This window comes from Centropristis striata, chromosome 9 (assembly GCF_030273125.1).
Source record: "Centropristis striata isolate RG_2023a ecotype Rhode Island chromosome 9, C.striata_1.0, whole genome shotgun sequence".
In the NCBI taxonomy this organism is placed as follows: Eukaryota; Metazoa; Chordata; class Actinopteri; order Perciformes; family Serranidae; genus Centropristis; species Centropristis striata.
The window spans coordinates 37,615,216-37,636,327 of NC_081525.1; the positions used below are offsets into that span (position 1 = coordinate 37,615,216).

The 21,112-nt window shown below is 37.2% G+C and overlaps 1 protein-coding gene across 1 annotated transcript; it reads left to right on the top strand.

Annotated features, from left to right (window-relative positions):
* Positions 1–507: 507 nt before the first annotated feature.
* slc35a3a (solute carrier family 35 member A3a) lies at positions 508–20,879 on the top strand. The gene is made up of 8 exons (XM_059341408.1): positions 508–871; positions 991–1,200; positions 4,678–4,832; positions 5,477–5,599; positions 14,111–14,285; positions 16,787–16,905; positions 18,054–18,187; positions 19,719–20,879. The coding sequence occupies exons 2-8, from the start codon at positions 1,011–1,013 to the stop codon at positions 19,807–19,809; spliced, it is 987 nt and encodes a 328-aa protein (XP_059197391.1). The 5' UTR covers positions 508–871; positions 991–1,010; the 3' UTR covers positions 19,810–20,879.
* The last annotated feature ends 233 nt before the right edge of the window (positions 20,880–21,112 follow it).

Here is a 21,112-nt window from a genome sequence, read left to right on the forward strand (position 1 = left end):
TTTTTTGGGTGGTCTCAACTGTGCGTGTGAGATTGTGTTCAGTGAGCGGGGGTCGCGGACAACATGCATGTTAAATTAGGGGTCGCGACTCAAAAAGGTTGAGAACCACTGCTTTAGTCCAACATAAAATGTGATTTTGAATCTTTTTTTTACTTTCAAAACACTATCATGCTCAATAAAGAATTTTAAATGTACACTGAGACATTAAACTGCATCATTTTCAATTAAATTCTGGAAAAGTTGGTGTGTTCTAAAACTTTTGACCAGTAGTGTACATATTTGTACATATCTTTCTATTTTTATATTTCCATGTTTCTATTTTATTGTACATATGTCTGTTTATTTCAAATGTATTCTATATTCCGTATTTTTATATGTACACTTAAGACTTTTGGCATTTGTAAACAGGATAAAGAGGAGCGGTGCAGTTTGTTTCCGGTCCAGCAGGGGGCGCTGGGCCGCTCAGGACGTTTTCACACAGACACGAAGAAGAAACGTGTACACGGAAGTCCTTCAGGAATTTACATGCATGAGATTTTTTTTTCCTTCTGTAGACTTGCTCGGTTTAATTGACTCTCTCCCGTCAGGGTTAGTTGACCCGTTATGGCACGAGACGGCGGAGCAGTTGCCGTGGTAACCGTGATTAGATAACGCGCCGGTATGATGAGCGGTGCGGGTCAATGGACGCTGCTGTTTTGACAGCTGGGTTGAGCCTCCACTACCTGGTCTGTGTGTGTGTGTGTGTGTGTGTGACAGAGAGAGCTGCTGAGGACACACACGACCCGAAGCAAGAGGTGATTTTATGTACACATAAATATATGTGCAGTTTTCAAAGCGAAAGGCAGAAAGGTGACAAGACTTCTTCTCAGCAGTGAGTAAAATCCTCCTTTTGTTTCTAAAAAGTCCTCTTCTTCTCCTCATTCTGCCTCTTTATTTACCTCCCATCAATACTCTACTTTATATCGTCATTTTCTCCTTCCCTGTGTCCAGCCCCACACCGACCAGTGGTCATGGCCTCCTCCCAGCTGAAGTACCTCTCTCTGGGCGTGCTGGTGTTCCAGACCACCTCCCTGGTGCTCACCATGCGGTACTCCCGCACCCTGCAGGCCGAGGGCCCGCGGTACCTGGCCTCCTCAGCTGTGGTGGTGGCCGAGGTCATGAAGATCCTCACCTGCGTGCTGCTGGTCTTCAAGGAGCACAGTGAGTGCACCTGAACACAATGCACATTCATTTTTTTCTCCAGCAATTTTTTTATTGAACTTTTATATACAGTACAGGCCAAAAGTTTGGACACACCCATCTCATTCAATGCGTTTTTCTTTATTTTCATGACTATTTACATCTCACTGAAGGCATCAAAACTATGAATGAACATATATGGAATTATGTACTTAACAAAAAAAGTGTGAAATAACTGAAAACATGTCTTGTATTTTAGATTCCTCAAAGTAACCACCCTTTGCTTGCTAGAATATAAGACATGTTTTCAGTTATTTCACACTTTTTTGTTAAGTACATAATTCCACATGTGTTCATTAATAGTTTTGATGAATTTACAATGTCAATAGTCATGAAAATAAAGGAAACGCATTGAATGAGAAGGTGTGTCCAAACTTTTGGCCTGTACTGTATACATATAGACAACAACCAAAACAATAACATCCATAAAATAAACAGTCACAAGACACTTCACACACTTCACACATTTAAAGAAATTAAATGAACTAAATGAAACACAAACACAGGTCAACACAGCAGTTTCAGGTCGATTGTGCATTTTAGCGTTTAAGAAAGTATTAAAGGTTTTCAAACAGTCTCAAACTCTGCAGTCCTTCCCCTGGTTATATAAGTCAGTCTTTCCAACACAATACAAGATGCCATCTCCTTTATCCAAGTCAAGTCAAGTCAAACTTTATTTATAGAGCACATTTAAAACAACCAGGGTTGACCAAAGTGCTGTACAGATATCACAGTTGCAGGAAATACAGTAAAAACTAAAATACTAAAATACATAAACACAGTGCAACAACAGAATAAAATAAATAAAAATATAATAAAATAAATTAAAAATGTACACATGTACAGAGGGCCACTTCGATCATTCATGGAAATATTGCCACCAGCCAGTGTTGTGATTGATTCATTGTGAGGTTTATTAAAGGTCGGACAACTTTTTAAAAGTAGCCATATTACATTGATATAAAACAGAGAAAAATAGAAAAACAAACTTGAGAACCAGCTTACATTTGAGGGAAATTATTATTCCAATCTAAAAAATAGTTTTTGATTTTTCATAAATTGACTTCATTCATTATCATTAACTGCTTATTAGATCCCAGCTGGCATTGGACGAGAGGAGGGGTCCACCCTGGACAGGTCGTTAGACTATCACATAGAGACAGACAACCATTCACGCTCTCATTCACTCCTACGGGCAACCTAATGCTACCTATACATCAGAAGACTTTGAAAAGATTTGGAAAAGACTCGCGGAAAACTATAGGCTCTGCCTGCTCACATCTAAAGACAAGTGTTTAGAGTCTTTAGTCCCAGTCTAGTCTCACACTGAGCTTTTAGACAGACTGTCAATCTTGCAGGGAAACTATTTACAAGACTACAACTAGATTCTTTTAGCATTTTTGGAGGAGAAGCATTTTTGCCTACAGCTGCTCTAGTGTGTGCAGTGGTTTGTGTTGGGGGAAAAAAAAAAAAAAGAAGAGAAGACGCCACAAAATGCCCGTCACAAAGCTGAAAAGGGTTTCTGCTTTTATCACATGAAAAGTTGACTATTTTACATTAAAAATAGATATAAGGAAGAATAAAGGAAAGGATAATTTAGAAATGAATTCATGATATACATTTATGTCCTATTTAATTAAAATTGATTTAATTGAATAATTATATGTTTCAGCTCTATCAACTTTCATTGAGTAAATCATACGTTAATCATCAATTGTTTATTACTTATTTATGTGGGCTATATATTTATACATTTTAACTGGGTCTTCTTACTGTTCTCTTTACTAAGAAACAGTGCCCCCAAAAATCCTGCTTGTGGCCGTAAATATATGACATCACTATATTTTTATTTAGGACTGAGCTTACTAACATTATTGTAATGTTACTTTTCCTGTGGAACTGGTTTTACTGGCTGGATTTGAACCTGCGACCCTCTTGCCCTCAGCAGGCAAAAATGCTAACCTGTACACTACAGTGCAGCCTACTCTAATATCCATATAACCACCTTAAACAATGATTAATCATTGAATTTTGCAACATTTCAGAAAGGAAATCAAATATAGAAAGATCAAAACTACTGCACAACAGGGTACTGCACCAGTATTATATGAACAAAGAAAACATTGAAAAAGTTAAATTCAGTTGGAAAGAAAGAAATCAAATTGGAAGAAACCTCAGGGAGAGCTGTGCCAGGACAGACAGACATAGTTCATGACAATAATCAAGTATAATAAACTTGAGAGTTTTGGTATTGATACTAAAACAATTCTGTTCTTGATACTTTTCAAAAAAACAAAAACATTTTTTACATCAAACAAATAATCTAAAGCCGTCACAAGTTCATTGTTGTCGAAACAGAAGAAGCCGACTTTGCTTCAATAAAATAAAATATAAAAATGGCAAACTTATGATTTGAATCCAAAACTGTTTATTGTTTATTGTATCCATTGGATCCCCATTAGTCTTCATAGAGATGAAGACTATTCTTCCTGGGGTCCACATTAAATCAAACAATTATTACACAATTACATCATTACAGCATTTATACAGAGAATAACATGAAGTCATTCATCCTAACATGATTGCAATGTATATTAACATGATTATAATATATATTAAGTAGTACAAGGCATGATTATAAAAAGAGTTACATGATTATAGAACAAACTGTTCTATAAACAACTGTCTGACCAAAGATGAAGTAAAAGCAGTGTCAGCTTATCTTACCAACAAAATAGTCCATAAACTGGTGCTGTGTGCTTGGTTTCTTGGTTTGTTTTGCCCAAATGAACTGAAATAAACATGTAAATAGTTTGTTTTAACTGAACTAAACAGCTGAGGTGAGGATCCACTTATTGTTGTATTTTGATCACGTTTATCAGGTTCCTGCTACCTACTGAAACCAAAGAAAAAGACAACAGGGACATTCATTCAGGATTATCTGTAAAACCTGGAACCTTGACTGATGTAACAAGACCTGAAGAATTCAGGTTTTATTCAACAAAATGATCAGATTAAAGCAGTAGACCTGCTTCTTAACACAATGCCAGACCCACTAAACGGATATATTTTCTTTTCTATATATTTTAAAGTAATGTGTGTTTGTTAACGCCTTCTATTCTTCATATTTTCTATTCATGCTGCTGTTTTTTTTGTTATTCAGTAGTCTTTTGCACCAATACACCACAGCAATAAAAAAGATTCTGATTCTGAAAACGATAGAAAACTTCTCTTGCGTGCCACGTCTCTGTCGTCTTTGCTTCAGTACTTTAGTACGAACATTCAGAGGTGAAGATCTCATACAAAGGGCCTCAGTTAAAAAGTCACCGCAAACAAAAACAACAGCTAATTTTAGATTCGTTGCATCCTGCCAAAGATCACAAACATAACGCCAATTTGAAAACATCCAAGGCTAACCTGTTTTTTTTCATTCCATAGGTTATAGCATGCGAGCTCTGAACAGTGTTCTGCGTCAGGAGATCGCCCACAAACCCATAGAAACGCTGAAGCTGGCCATTCCCTCTGGGATCTACACGCTGCAGAACAACCTGCTGTATGTGGCCCTGTCCAACCTGGACGCAGCCACCTACCAGGTACAGCAGACTGCAGCTTTAGTGTGAAGACACTGTGTGAATCTCAGCATGACTCAGGAACTGATGTGTCTTTCTGAGCCATCTAACAATCAGCCAACCTGGTCTCACAGAAATCCGTGAAATAGCCACGGATTTCGCTTAACTCAAAATCCGTGGAATAGCCACGGAATCACTCAAATTTCCGTGAAACGGACACAGATTTCGCTACAATGCAAGTTAATGACAGTCATATTTTTCTGGCGAGATCTTCACCACAAAGTGATTATGTACATTCACTGAGTGAATATTTAGAAAATAAAACATATATTTCTTGCTAGAAATGTGATCAAAATCCATTTTTATGCAGAAACAAAGTCAAAATATTAATTTTTTCACTAAAAATGAGAGAACTGTCCGCCATGTTTTTTGTTCTGATCGCCAGGACCTTGAAAGTCATGTGACTTGGAACAAACCAATAGGAACAAATATCAATGGGATAGCCACGGGATATGACTGTCATTAACTTGCATTGTAGCGAAATCCGTGTCAGTTTCACGGAAATTTGAGCGATTCCGTGGCTATTTCACAGATTTCTGTGAGACCAGGTTCCAATTAGCACATCCTTGTTGGTGAATGATTACAGTTTTCCCCTTGGTCTCCATCAGGTGACCTACCAGCTGAAGATCCTGACCACAGCTCTGTTCTCTGTGTCCATGCTGGGCCGCAGGCTGGGCGTCTACCAGTGGCTCTCGCTGCTCATTCTTATGGCCGGAGTGGCTCTCGTACAGGTGCAGTACAGCTTCTGCTCTGTTTATTACTCGTAGGAATGGAAGTCACATTATACAGAAAATATCCTCTTTCTGCTTCCTCTTGATAAATAATTGTGAGACACCTGGTGTTCTAAAAAGAGACGTTTGTTCCACTAATAATGACAGTAAAAGTCAATGTAAATGTTCTGTGATTAAGGCTTTTTCGTCCCAGAGTAATCAAGGTCAAGGTCACTGTAGGAGCCATATATTGCTTTATTGATTGATTATTTTGTGTTTAATTTGTTTGTCTTGTTGCCATGGTTTTGGGTCACGTGAGCACTGTAGTTGACAGCTCACAGGTAGGTTAAATCAGAGTGTGCTTCACCTGCACGGGTGAAGGGAGCGGCGAGTTTAGGTAGCCGTAATTTTTGTTGACAGCCTTTGTTATCGTTTTTGTAATTTGCTTCGATACACGTTTGCCAAAAAGTGTACACAATTAACATCTTACGTGCGTGTAAAGCCGCTAAGAATCATTAAAACACTTAAACTTCTTCCTTGGAGCAGCAGCAGCGCGTCAAATAAATATACAGGACCTATTCTCTGCCTCACAAGCGACTTTAAGGAACAGGAAAGCCGCAATAGTCACGTTTATTTCTAGAACACCTTATACACAACCATGGTTGACCAAAGTGCTTTACATAACTGAATAACAGCAAAAAATCCAAAAGATACATAAATGAATAACAATAAACTCAAAATTCAAAATATAAAGACAATTTCATCTAGTAATATATGACATGAGATGTACAATACAACACACAGAAACAACTTTCTTCTCACGCAGGTTTGAAAGCCTGGGAGAAAAAATGAGTTTTAAGAGAAGATTTAAAAATGTCCAAAGTCTTTGACGACCGGATATGCAGCGGTAAACTGTTCCACAGTTTAGGGGCAGCCACTGCAGAAGATCCATCGCTTTTAGTTTTTAGCTGCATTTAGGCACATCCAGGTATGACTCGGTCTGTGAACATGTATGAGTTCAGCCAAATACGCTGGAGCCAATCCGTTTAAAATTTTAAAACAAACATCAGGATCTTAAAATCAATTCTGAAACCAACAGGAAGCCAGTGCAGAGAGGCCAGAACTGGGGAGTTTCTTTGTGCCTGTTAAAAGGCGCGCTGCAGCATTTTGTACAAGTAATGATACACACTTGGCATGGTTTGTGGCATGCAAACAAATCTCTGCTGGGACTGAAAAAAACATTTGGCAAGCTAAAAGAGCGACAACTATGCCTTCATTGTATGCAAGACTGTCAGGAAATGCCATTTACATACTCCTAATATTTCGCCATTCTTCCAAATATAACAGTATTCCAAATGTGATGTAAACAGCATATTCTGTTTTTTTAATTCTGTATTCCATACGGCCTTTTTCCAAATATTGCATCTTCCAGTGAAGATTTTATTTGTGTTCTAGGAGCATTCTTTGGACAGTTATACAGAACATTCAGAATATGCATCTCAATTAAGATTTTTTTACCCTAATTGGCAACACACAACCTCTTGCCTGTTTACTGCCAGGTCTGTGTGTTGCTATGGTTGTTGCCCACAAACCAGCAAGCCAACGGTGCAACATTGCTGAGATGCATGCAAAAAAGAATAGCCCAACTACTGCTTCTGAAGGAGAAACAATAATACATTTTATTTGTAAAGGACTTTTCATAAAGAAATCTCAAAGTGCTACAGAAACCAGAAACAAAATAGACAAAAGAGAAAACTCAGACACATTAAAATCAGCAGTAGATAAAAAAAGACACAGTACATTATTAAGAGATTAAAGTGCAGAGACAATAATAAACAGCCCTGCTTTTAAACATTCTCAACGATGTAGATATTAACAGGATTTTGGGTTTGTGTAAATATCACAACGCTTTTTGTGGAGGTAGTTGAAGGAATGAAAGAGGGACGCTGAGTTCTTATGGTCCAACACTGGTAGAAAACAACTGAAAGATCCTAATTATAGTATGCACAGCTAAATGGGAACATTGGGGGAATATTAATTTTCAGTTTTCTCATGTTCTCCCTGTGTCAGCATGGGTTCTCTCTGGTTCTCCGGCTTCCTCCCACAGTCTAAAAACATGCACTTACAGTTAACTGATGACTCTAAATTGCCCGTAGGTGTGAATGAGAGCGTGATTGTCTGTCTCTAGTCTGGCGACCTGTCCAGGAGTGTGAATAAGCGGTTAAGGATAATGAATGAATGAAAACAGTTTGAATAAAACTGGAATTTTTTATGCATTATGAGGCCCTGTTTACACGAGGACGCTTGCGGGTAAAAACGTCAAAATATTTTATCGGAAGTGCCTTTCGTTTAGACGGTGACGGCGTTTTTGGGGCTTAAAAACGCAAAAATCTGAAACCACCTTCCAGAGTGGAAAAGTTGAATCCGCTCCTGTCCGTCTACACTGCCAAGACGCAAAACTCTGCTCAGATCTGCTCACATCGTGTACGTGTTTACGTCTCATACATGCTCCAGTCCAGGGAAATAAACAAACATGTGGATTATTTCCATGCGTCGGACCTTCAAGCTGCTCTGGCAGCTCTAATAAACTTCCAGGAGTCTTTCCACCAAATGTCCAGGATATGTACAGATAGTATTAGTGAACAGAGAAGGATCTGGAATTACCTCCATCACATTCTGGATGCAGCGATTGGTGGGAGGAGCCAGACGGCTGTGAACGAGACCTGGGAGATCTAGTGATGGTGGAGAACTTTGTGGAAGGAGTAGCTGATAAAAATACGTGGCGTGAAAACTTCCACATGTCCAAAGATGCTCTTATCGCTTTAAGTGATGCCGCCCGGCTGCATACAATCCAATTTCACACACTTTTGCGTCACCGTATGCAGCAGATTTCCTCCCGAAAACGCTCGTATAAACGAGGAATAAAAAGTGAAGACGTGACGCCACTTTTGCGTCTTCTGTTCAGACCGTCATCATGTAAACGTAGCCTGAATGTAGATTAGATTCTTTATGTCATTGTACAAAAACATGCAATGGAATTCAGGTGCACTCAAGGGTTACTACTCACATTCTACACATGCAGGAACTAGAAATTGAATATATTTGGGTTACACACTGTTGAACAAAGTGCCTTGGGCTCTGGATGGCTGCTTTGGGAGTTTTGTGTTTACTTTCCAGTAAACTTTGGACTCGCCACGAGTATGCAGCATGCTTCCTCTACCTCTTTGTGCTCATGTTCCTTTTATGTCTGCACAGAATCATCCTGAAAGACTTTAGAAAATCCCTCTCCCTAGTGCCTTTACATCTAAGAAGAAAGGGAACGTAGCCAATTCTGTAGGTGTCATTCTGTTTAATTAAGCATTTACTCAGCTGTGTATTGGAAGCGTGCCTATATTTCCTTTTTTTAATTAATTGTGTGATCTCTACTTTCCTCCAGTGGCCAGAAAGAAAATAGATTTTTAATCTCAGTGGGAGTTATGTGGTTATATAAAGGTTGGATAAATAAAACAGAATAATGAGGCCTGAACTAGAATATATTGGATAAATATTGGCCACCAGTGGTTTACGAGGGATGTGCTGATGAATGATGAAGTCAGAGAAGGAGAGACTGTTTTGATATCACCTCCTCCTCCTTCTTGGCAAACAAAGACAATGCCAGTCGGTTAGCATTACAGCAGATGTGATCTTAATACTGTCTGAGTGCTCAGACAGAAGCACAATGGAGGAGAAGGACATTAAGATACACCTTCATAAATCTACTGGAGCAGATAGGGCTGGGCGATATGGCCCTAAAAAAATATCACGATATTTCTGGCTATTTTTGCGATAACGATATTCTTGACTTTATTACAAAATACTTAAAAAGATACAGAAAATATGATCTTTTTAGTCTGTATAAATAAATACAAATCTAAAGTGTAGTGTGAAGTGCAAATCTCAACAGTTGCCAAATACAAAAAAAATACTCTTGACTCTTGAGTATGAGCAAATAATAAAAATAACCATTTAGGGGTTTTCATATTTTCATGACATTTTATAAAGGAGAATAAAGGTTCTTGTATGTGTTATTAAAGGCATCTTATTTTGACAGTCTTCTTGTAAGTTCTGTGGTGGATTCTGTTATCACACTGTGCTCTTATTTTGGAAAATGCATGTGTTTAACGACAGAGAGTAAGTAGCTTTTTGTGATTAAAACAACTTTAATTGTTAGCTAACGTTAACCTTACGCCACTACATCAAGAAATAGGAATGTTGCCAATATCATGATATGCCTTTTTTTTTTTAACCATAAAAAAATATACCGATATTATCGTAAACGATACGATATGGCACACCCCTAGGAGCAGACAGGTAGAAACAGTTACTGTGCAGGGATGAGACATATGTGGTTTATTATGACATGTCCCAAGGCTCAAACAACAGCTCATCACATCACATATGATAATAACACAGCATAATCACCTAAGAACAAATAAACAGGCTCAAAAGAAATCATGCTATGAAAATAATTGGCCTGTTTTGAGTGAATGCATTTCACTTTCACAGAGGTTTTGTGCTGTTAGTTCTCACTCAGCAGGGTTTATTTCTGTGAATAGAAGAGGTGTAAAGGTGGCAGACCAACAGCATTTTGTTCCTAAAATGATTAACTTATTGAAATGATCCTTTTTTTGTGTTATACAAAGAAAAGTGCAGAATGTACAATACTATTCTTACTTTGCACAACCAGAGATCATCTCTTTTTTTGTGCTTTAACACACATTTTCTTGCTTACTGCAGCACATAACACAGGAACTCACACTCTGCAGCATTTTTTACAACTTGGCAAAGCTGTGAGGATGCCTTTGTATGAATTTCAGATACCCAGTATCCTGGAATCAGAGTTTTATTGTCAACTCTTAGTTCAGAGAGTTCAGTTTCACTGGCATATGGATATTTATTCATTGGTTAATACAGTAGTTCTCAACCTTTTTGAGTCGCGACCCCCAATTTAACATGCATGTTGTCCGCGACCCCCGCTCACTGAACAGAATCTCACACGCACAGTTATAGATACAAAATTACCCAAAAAAGACACAAAATTACCAAAAAGACACAAAATGACTAAAAAAAGAAACAAAATTACCAAAAAAAGAAACAAAATTACCAAAAAAGTCACAAATTGACCATAAAATGATCAAAAAAACACACAAAATAACCCAAAAAAAGACATTAAGTGACCAAAAAGACTAAAACACATGAACACTTTAACACAGTGGAGACAGAGCTGACTTCCAAAATGATTTGGCGACCCCCAGAAATCATCTCGCGACCCCAATTGGGGTCCCGACCCCAAGGTTGAGAATAGCTGGGTTAATACACAACGTTTTAGGAAATTAAGTCCTTTTTTTGGACAGGTAATGCCTATAAGTTTTGTTTAGAAATAATTTATTTTTAAATTATACTTACATCATGCCAAATGGTTATTATAATGATAAGTATAAAATCTGTAATTTTAATTAAGTTATCAGTCTGTTTTATTTGTCGCCTGTCAGTGGCGTCATATCTTTTTCGCACATGTGTCAGCCTTAAGTTGTCTGTCAGAAGATGTCACAAATGTGCTTTTTGTTCAATTTTTAATGCTACACTGTTTAGAGCTTGGCTGTATTTAACTAGCTGTTTAAACCGGATGAAGGATTTTAGTCATCAGACGTCTGGATCTTTAATTATCAGAGGAACAAGCTGAACAAACACTAGTGGCAGCCTGGCTTGCAGCCCTGATGGGACTGCTTTCATCAGTGTTTTTTTTTTTTTTTCAGTTTTAATCACTGGGTTTGTTTTGGAGAGGAGGAGACCTGTCTGTCTGTCTGCTTCTTGTTTAAAACCCTCATGAACGATGAACACTGAAGGAATCCTAACCGGGAGAAAAAAAACAACCCACGCAAACTTATGATGTCACCAATTTTTCGTCATTTGTTATTGTTTTTGATTGAGAGACCCCTAAGAAAATGACATATTGTGTGTTTAAAGAAATGGTTCCACACATTGGGATATACAGTTGAAACCAGAAGTTTACATACACTATATAAAAAGACACATATGCTTTTTTTCTCACTGTCTGACATGAAATCAGACAATCACTTTTCCTGTTTTAGGTCCGTTAGGATTAGCAAAATTATTTCTATTTGCTAAATGCCAGAATAATGAGAGAAGGATTTTAGGACAGTGAGAAAAAAAGCATATGTGTCTTTTTATATAGTGTATGTAAACTTCTGGTTTCAACTGTATATGCTTATAAAATATGTTTGCTGAAAACTAAATAAGAAAATTGATACCACTCTTATGTCTGCACCTTAAATATTAACCCATAAGAACCCAGATCCAGTAATCCTTAAAGGAAAATTATGGGGAATATACCACAGACCAAGTGGACCACATAGAACACATAATCACATCTGCTTTTATGTCATTTATGTGATTTTTTTTGAGACATATTGTATTATATCTCAACATTGTATTTCATCTTTTTTTCTTGAATTTAATAATTATTTATTTATTCTTCTACCTGGCCCTAATCCTCTTCTGTAAATTATATTTTTCCCCCTTTCTTATCCTTTTTTAACTTTATATAACTTAATTTAATTTTTACCTAATTACTACCCACAGCTGTATACTGTTTAGACTGTCGTTTGTTTGTCGAAAGAATGGATAAAAAATATTAAATTATCATTAGAAGAAGGCTAGCCTAGCTTGTTTTTTCTTTATTCCCACTTCATATAATATTTTGTTGGTCCTGAATAATTATATTGTATCTCAATATTTTGCATCAGTTTTGGCTCAGATTTCTGACCATTAAAGAATTATTATTATTTATTTTTTTTACACAAATACAACCCTTTTATTTTAGCTTTTAGAAGCTTCTTGGATAATTTTTTTGGCTGTAATGACAACTGAGCTACCTCCATCTGCTGAGGAAAACCGCAGGGTGCCGTCACTAAACCTGTAAAAGCTTTGTGGACAATCCTTTTAGAGGATTCACTTCCACGGTGGCGAGCTTAATTACCTTTTAACGTGCAGATAATTTCTAATTGAACTGAAAAAAGGCACAGCCTCCCACTTACAGGATGTTGGTCAAAGATGTTTTGCAACACACACAAAGTTCCATTGAGATATTCCACAAGACTTTTAAACACTTCAGTGCTGCAATAATAAGGTTATACCTAATGTAAGATGTTGATAATGACTGTACTGACTAAGTCCTAAAAGAAGTCTAGTACTGGTTGCTAATACAGATGGTTTAGTTTAGACGTGCGCTCCGAACATATAAAAACGGAAAGTGCAATAATGTTTACAAAATATCTCGCTGATTTATTTTCCCATCATACAGCGGCAATGACTTTAACTCATAATATATACATGTAACAAAAACAACAAACCGAATTGTTCCTTATATCAAAAACCAAAATACTAAGCACATACTAGGCATTAACTGGGCATAGTCGAAAACTGTTTCCTTCCCAAATCAGCAACACCGGTGTCTGGGTTTCCCCAGGTTAAATGGCCCAACCCAGCTGACCTCGGGTCAGCTGAGCCACACAGCAAACACAGCTCCCCCTAGTGGCATGGAGCAAAATTACACGACATACAAAAATGAATATGGCTCATACAATGACCATCTAAAGCAGAGGTGTCAAACTCTGGCCCGCGGGCCAAATTTGGGGCGAGGCAATACCAAATTATTATATTATTATTGTACTTTAAAAGTTGACCCACCGACATTATACGGCGTATTTACCGCTAATACTACAAATCCCACAATGCCCTGCTGTTGTTTTGGCGCGTCAATCAGGACAGGACCCAGAAACGCTCCTCTGTGACAGTCGTCATAGCAACCTCAAGCTAGAGCTGTCTCCCAGCTACCCCTTCCCAAAAATGGCGAAAAGAAAGGCAGAATTTATTAACCTGTTGAAAAAGTTTATTTTGATATTTAAATCAGAAGGATGCAAATAGAAAAGAGGCATACGATTTTTATTTGATTTTTATTTAATAAATTAATGACATTGATGTGTTTTTTTTTTTAAATTTGATTTTGCATGTCTGCACTATTTAGTTATATATTGTATGTTTATAAGCGTTGCTGGTTCCATATTTAATGTTAAAGCAAAACATGTTTGGTATATATTAAAAGGTTTATTTGTTCAATGTTGGCCCGCGATTTTATTCAAGTTTAAAATTTTGGCCCATTGTGTATTTGAGTTTGACACCCCTGGTCTAAAGCTTGGTTAATAATTATTATGCATATTTACTGTATGTGTCCTATTGTTTTTATGGGTGTCAGTGAATGTAAATTGTGTACTGTTTTTGCAGCATTTTATATAATTTGTAAACAGTGTTTGTTCTTTTAAATTCCAATTGGCAGATGTAAAATAAAAGAAAGTAAGAAGATCTGGAGTAAGATTGTAAATCAACCTTTTTCTCTCACAAACTGTTTCCAAGGTGAAGAATGAACTTTTAAGCTTCAGGGTTTATTGCAATCCAAGTGTTTTGTATTTGCAGTGGCCCTCTGAGTCTTCAGCGGCCCCGGAGAAGGAGGCCCTCTCTACAGGCTCTCAGGTTGTGGGTGTGACGGCCGTTCTGGTGGCGTGCTGCTCCAGTGGATTCGCTGGCGTCTACTTTGAGAAGATCCTAAAGGAGAGCAAGCAGAGCGTCTGGGTCCGAAACATTCAGCTCGGTCAGTATCCATCTATCAGTCGGATCACATTTAATCAATGCTTATCAAACCAACGGAGGAACAATGTTGTTGAAAACAGATTGAAAAATGCTCCTGAAGTGAACTCTTGTGTGCACAGTTTCCTTTCTTTCCTGCACACAGAGCCAGCTGGGCTTTTTACCTCCGATATGTTTCTGTTAAGATGAATGTTCCTGTCTAGTTTATTTTTACCCTGGAGCGTGTGAGGCATGTGTTAAGTCTCCTGTGATTCCTGCTGCGGGCTTGGAGCTTTTTCACCTGCATTAAATGTTGGAGCCAGGGAAGAAAATGCTGTTTTTTTGTTGTTTTTTTTGTTGTTTTTGTTTTTAGTAGTTGTAAAGATACTAGAAGATGTAAAATGAAGGACATTAAGAATGAGATCTTCATATTTATAAACTAACCATTTTTGTAGTTTTTGTCAGCAAAATGCCAGACATTTGTTAGTTTCAAATTGTTGAAATGAAAAACAAGCAATTTGAACTCGCCTCTTGAAAGGTGTAAAAGAAAAGAAAAAATTGAATTGAAAATGATGCAGTTTAATGTCTCAGTGTACTCTGAAATTAATGCACATTTGCAACATTTAAAATTCTTTATTGAGCATGATAGTGTTTTGAAAGTTAAAAAAAGATTCAAAATCACATTTTATGTTGGACTAAAGGACTAAAAAAAGACACAAAATGACCAAAAAAAGACACAAAATGACAAAAAAAAGACACCAAAAGACACAAAATGACAAAAAAAAGACACAAAATGACAAAAAAAGACACCAAAAGATACAAAATGACCAAAAAAGACACAAAATGACAAAAAAAGACACCAAAAAAACACGAAATGACCTCCATCGTCTAAAGTCTTTCGGTGCCGCATTTCCACAACATGTGACACATGAATGGGGAATTAAAATACTTAGTTTCAGCCTTATTAGGAAAGCAGGGGAGAAAAGCAACTTAGTTGGAGTGCATGTTGTGGCAAGGTATTAAAGAAATAGTTCAATGTTTTGGAAAAATGCTTATTTGCTTCCTTGCGGAGAGTTAGATGAGAAGATTGATACTTCTCTCTAAATATGAAGCTGGAGCCAAGGGAAGCTAGCTTTTCTCTGTCCTAAGATGATAAAATCCAATTTCAGGCACCTTATGAATCACACATTAACACTTTGGCTCATTTATTTTTTGTTTTTTTTAAAGAAATGTGAAGCGACAAATTGTGGCATTGTAGTTATGAGCCAGACTATTTCTTTCAAACATGCTGAACTGAAATTCTTGGTACCACCTGAATTCCTCTCTTGATGGACAGTTTACTGACACGGAGGCTAAGCAGGGACAGCAGCAAAATATATTTTAGCCAAAAAGTGTATGCTGTATTAATATCAGACAAAGCCATTATGCTTTCTTCAAAGCCAGCAGACTCCACTGACAAAAACACTTATTTTACCCTGCGGAGCACAGTACTTACTGGCTGCTACAATCTGTTAGTTTGTTAGTGTTATTGTGCGAATTTGGAGAATCCAAACTAACGTTTGTAAACACCAAAATCACACAATAACACAAACAAACAAACAAACTGAGCAAGACAGCAGTAGAACAGCAACCAATATGTTCTGCGAGGTAAGAGTACTGTTGGTAAATCCACTCTGTCCCTTTTAACTGAACTTTAAATAGCTTAGTTTTCTTTTGTTCAGATTTCCGGATGAGATCTTTGGACAAATGTTAAACTCACTTACACGACTGGTCAAAAGTTTTAGAACACACCAACTTTTCCAGAATTTAATTGAAAATGATGCAGTTTAATGTTTCAGTGTACTCTGAAATTAATGCACATTTGCAACATTTAAAATTCTTTATTGAGCATGATAGTGTTTTGAAAGTAAAAAAAAGATTCAAAATCACATTTTATGTTGGACTAAAGGACTAAAAAAAGACACAAAATGACCAAAAAAAGACACAAAATGACAAAAAAAAGACACCAAAAGACACAGAATGACTTAAAAAAGACACAAAATGACAAAAAAAGACACCAAAAGAAACAAAATGACTTAAAAAAGACACAAAATGACAAAAAAGACACCAAAAGAAACAAAATGACTTAAAAAAAAGACACAAAATGACAAAAAAAAGACACAAAATGACAAAAAAAGACACAAAATGACTTAAAAAAGACACAAAATGACTTACAAAGACATGAAAAGAATTCAAAAATTGACAAAATAGCCCAAGACTCCATAGAGTTAAGTTGTTAACCCATTTCTTGTTCCCTGAAAAAGGCCTCCTTGTATAATTCTGAAATGTACATTATTTTTCAGTTTTGGTTAAGCTTACCTTTTTTTATTTACCTCTGGCAGTTCACCACTTACCTTTGGACACTTTCAAGCTGTTCATTTGACTTGAACTGCTTGAATTTCAATAAAAAACTGGAAAAATTGGGGTGTTCTAAAACTTTTGACCGGTAGTGTACGTGCGTGTGTGTGTGTGTGTGTGTGCTTTCAGGGATGTTCGGCCTGGTGTTCGGCCTGTTTGGGATGCTGGCCTATGACGGAGAGCGGGTGAGGGAGTCGGGAATGTTCCAGGGATACAACACCGTCACTTGGAGCGTCGTAGCGCTGCAGGTAACTCTCACTCTCAATCCAATCCCCTTTATTTGTAGAGCACATTTAAACAACACAAACGTCTCCAAAGTGCTGTACATAAAATCAACAATAAAACAAACAATTCCATATACCAATCAGCAATAAATAATAAGTGTATAAATCTAAAATGATGCCACAAATAAAACAATACAATCAAACAGATAAACATAGTAAAATAAAATAAAATACGCAGTTAAAAGTAGTAAAATAAATAAAAATAAATAAAAGACACAGAGGAACACAAAACTTTATTTATGGTGATTATTTTGCACCTGTATGGTCCTCCGCATCTAAAGGTCAACTAAGGAAATCACAAACTGCCCAGAACAGGGCTGCCAGGTTGGTTTTACATTGTTCCATAAGAACAAACACTATCAGTATGCACCGTCAACTTTCCTGGTTAATGGTAGAGTACAGGTTGGCGTGCAATACAACAACATTTTTTAGAAACACTGTCTATTCTTTTCAACCTGTTTTCTTATATAACCAAATTGTCAGATGTGATCAGGTTCATTCTTATGTGACAACAGTTATTTATCGTGCTATCAGTTATTGGAATAATTGCCCACTGAATATACGTGAACTGAATAGTAAAGTATCTTTTAATTATTACTTGAGAATGCACTATTTAAATGTGTGAGCAGTGAATTAACATATTTACTGTATGAAAGTGAGAATTAATGTAATAGATATGAATGTAATAACTTATTCTGAATGATTTCTGATGATGTATATAATAATGTCTACAATGTTTAATTGTTAAGTGATTTTTGTTTTGTCTTGTGGACCCCAGGAAGACTAGCTCCTCCCACGTTTGGTGACAGCTAATGGGGATCTTTTTAACAATAAACAATAAACAATAAACTCACGCAGTGTTAAAAAGCCAAGGAATAAAAATGGGTCTTAAGACGAGACTTAAAACACTCCACTGTGGGGGGCGTTCCAGAGTCTGGGGCCCACCACACTCTGCTGCCACTCATTCAATATGTTTCTCCACCACTTAAGTATCTGATGTAATATTGAGCCTCTGGGGTAACAGACTCTTTATTTCATGCATCAGACTCCCCGTGGTCCCGTTCAGGTCATGCCTTCGTCCATCTGTGTCTGTGTGTTTGTTGTTTCTCCAGGCGCTGGGTGGTCTGGTCATAGCAGCGGTCATCAAGTATGCAGACAACATCCTCAAGGGCTTTGCTACATCGCTCTCCATCATCCTGTCAACTCTTATATCCTACTTCTGGCTCCAGGACTTCGACCCCACCAGGTAGAGGAAGCAGTCGCTGCCTCGCTTTCTGTCTCTCGTCTCCTGTATTTTCTTTTCTTTCTCATAGTCACAATTTCTCAAGCTGACAGTGTGTCGACTGGTGTCGTCCACAGCAAGGTTATAATAGCTAGGGACCGCGCACCGAGGTGCGAGGACCCTATTGAAATTGGTCCGTTTATTATTATTATTATTATTATTATAATTATTATTATTATTATTATTATTCCGGAATTGGAATTGCCTTTTTGGGGCCTTTCTCATATTCAAAACTTAACCATATTTGGAATATACATACATCTCTGCTCAAATTGACATATTCTACTGGTCCCGGCAATGGCCGTGGCAAAATGACTCAACAGCGCCCCCTGGAAAGTCCAGAAAAATTGGCCCCCCGCACAGGAATGTCATACACACACGCAATTTTGTATGTACGTGTATCATGGGAAGACGCTCCCAAATGTAACAAGAACCCATACCCGAAAACGTACAGGAAGTTGGCTATTTGGAGTCGAACATGGCGTTTCCTGCTGTTTTTGCCCATTTCCATGCCGCATACTTTAACAAACTCCTCCTACAGATTTCATTTTTGTTTTATTTTTGTTTTCAAATTCAGTTAGTTTTAGTTTGTTTTTTAGAGTGAGTTTGCTATTTTAGTTTAGTTTTTATTTTTTGAAAATGCTTAGTTTTAGTTTAGTTTTTATTAGTTTTAGTGTTAGTTTTAATTTTTTTGTAATGGGTATGTGCTTTCATTTCCTTTGGTTTATCCATCTTAGCCTCAATAAGGTTATTAACTCTTACAGTTCTGGGTGTTTTGTATTTTGGTTGAAGTGTAGACATCCCAGTCTCAGTAAACATATTTACCATGTGTTCCTGCATGTTGAAATAGAAACACTGAATTATGTATGAAAAAAGTTGACAAAGACGAAAACTAAGGACATTTTCACTATAATTTTAGTTAGTTTTGTAACCACACAATACAGTTTCAGCTAGTTATCGTTTTTTTAAAAAAACTCTTGTTTTTATTTTTATTTCAGTTAACAAAAATGTTTTTTCAATTTTAGTTTTAGTTATTTTGTTAGTTTTCGTTAACTATAATAACCTCGGTACAAGTCAGGAACCGGCCTACTTTACTTATTTCAAGGGTGCTGAATCCAAAAAAAAAAAAGGTTCCCAAGTGAAATTTTAAGTTTTTGACCTTCTCATTTGCATATCAAAATGGCAGCCAAATTGCCCATCTTGCTCAGTTTTTTGTGAGTAGGCAATCAAAGATGAGGAAATTAAGTTTCTAGATCTATAGGGTCAGAGCAAGGAGATAGTGGAGGCTCAGTGTCTTTTTTATGTATATCTATATATATGCAAAATAATTGTGTGGTTAAATAGTTTTGTAACCACACAATACAGTTTCAGTTAGTTATCATTTTTTTTAAAAACTCTTGTTTTTATTTTTATTTCAGTTAACGAAAATGTTTTTTCAGTCCTAGTTTTCGTGATTTTGTTAGTTGTCGTTAACTATAATAACCTTGGTCCACAGCGTGTTCTTCCTGGGGGCCATTTTGGTCATCGCAGCCACTTTCCTCTACGGCTACGAAGGCAAACCGTCCCCGAACCCCAGCAGGGCGTAGGACGCTCACGGCTGACCCCACAGCAGCAGCAGCAGCGGTAGGAGGTCCTGTTGGAGATGTGGAGGTGAAAGGAGGACAGAGAGCTGGAGGAAAAAAGAAGGTGAAAGGTCTTTATCATATAGTGTGATCACAGAAAGGGAGAAACAGAGCGCAGGAGGAGGAGGAAAAAAGGTTAAAATCAAAAAGCAAGCACAACGCTGTGATGGCTCTCACACACCAAAAGTGCCTCTGATGAGAAGAAAACTGTGGCGAAAAACAGGATTGTTTGTTTTTTTCTTTGTTCCTATAATTAACCGCCGTAGAGGAAGTCCCGGTTGCCGCACCTCCACATCTGGAGAGAGATTCTCTACAGGACCAACTGATTGTGTTGATTAAAAGCCTGTTTGACTGCCAGTCACTGTTACTGCCACATCGGTCACACTTACACAACAAAAGGAGGCAGACAGGCAGGAGTTTATATATTTTTTTATTTTAGATGTAGTGCGACTTTAGCCCACATTGTTGGCTCCTTCCCCCAGAGTTGCAGACACTTTATTTTGTCCCACTTTGAGCTCTGAAAGCACATTTAAGGCCATTTTTTCCGTGAAACAAGCCACTGAAGCTGAATACTGAATATGCTTCAGGATGTCCGGGAGGCAGAGAACTCAACCACTCGACGCACCGAGAGCCTTTAGACGATGGAGGTATCAGTGACCATAACTAGTATTGTTTCCCATGTTACGCTTTGTTCAGCTATTTTTGGAAACAGTCTTTGTTGCCAGGCAACATGTAGTCACTGGGATGTATTTGATATCATATACGGTGACAGAATTACTGTACGACTGGTCTGTCTGTGTCTGGTGGAGTTTAATGTTTCAAAGTAATCTGAGTGTGTGAATAAAATGCTACAGGAATAAACTAATTGGAAATTCTGATTTAGATTGTAACCGGGGTTATTATTAAGGATGCACTGAGCCTTTTTCAGCCCCAATACCGATACCAAGTACAGATCCAATGCAAGTGTTTAATTAGCCCTTAATAGGGCACTCATTGAAATACTTGCAAATTCCAAATTTCAACTTAATAGAAAATAATAGAATATTGGAGGATATTACATACAGCCAGAATGTGTAAAAAAACATACGAAAATAATATTTTGAGAAAAAAGTTTACGAGATTAAAGTGCCAAATATATGAGAACAAAATGCACAGATTTATGAGATTTAAGGTGGTGAATCTGGGAGAAAAAAGTTGCTTTTTTCCCACTTTTTTCTCGTAAATCTGCGACTTTTTTCGCACAGATTTGCCACTTTAAATCTCTTAA

Excerpts from the sequence above, each read along its gene's own strand:
- slc35a3a (XM_059341408.1), top strand. The coding sequence starts at position 1,011 with ATGGCCTCCTCCCAGCTGAAGTACCTCTCTCTGGGCGTGCTGGTGTTC. Across the intron at positions 4,833-5,476 it reads TGGACGCAGCCACCTACCAG|GTGACCTACCAGCTGAAGAT; the intron begins GTACAGCAGACT and ends GGTCTCCATCAG. Across the intron at positions 14,286-16,786 it reads GGTCCGAAACATTCAGCTCG|GGATGTTCGGCCTGGTGTTC; the intron begins GTCAGTATCCAT and ends GTGTGCTTTCAG.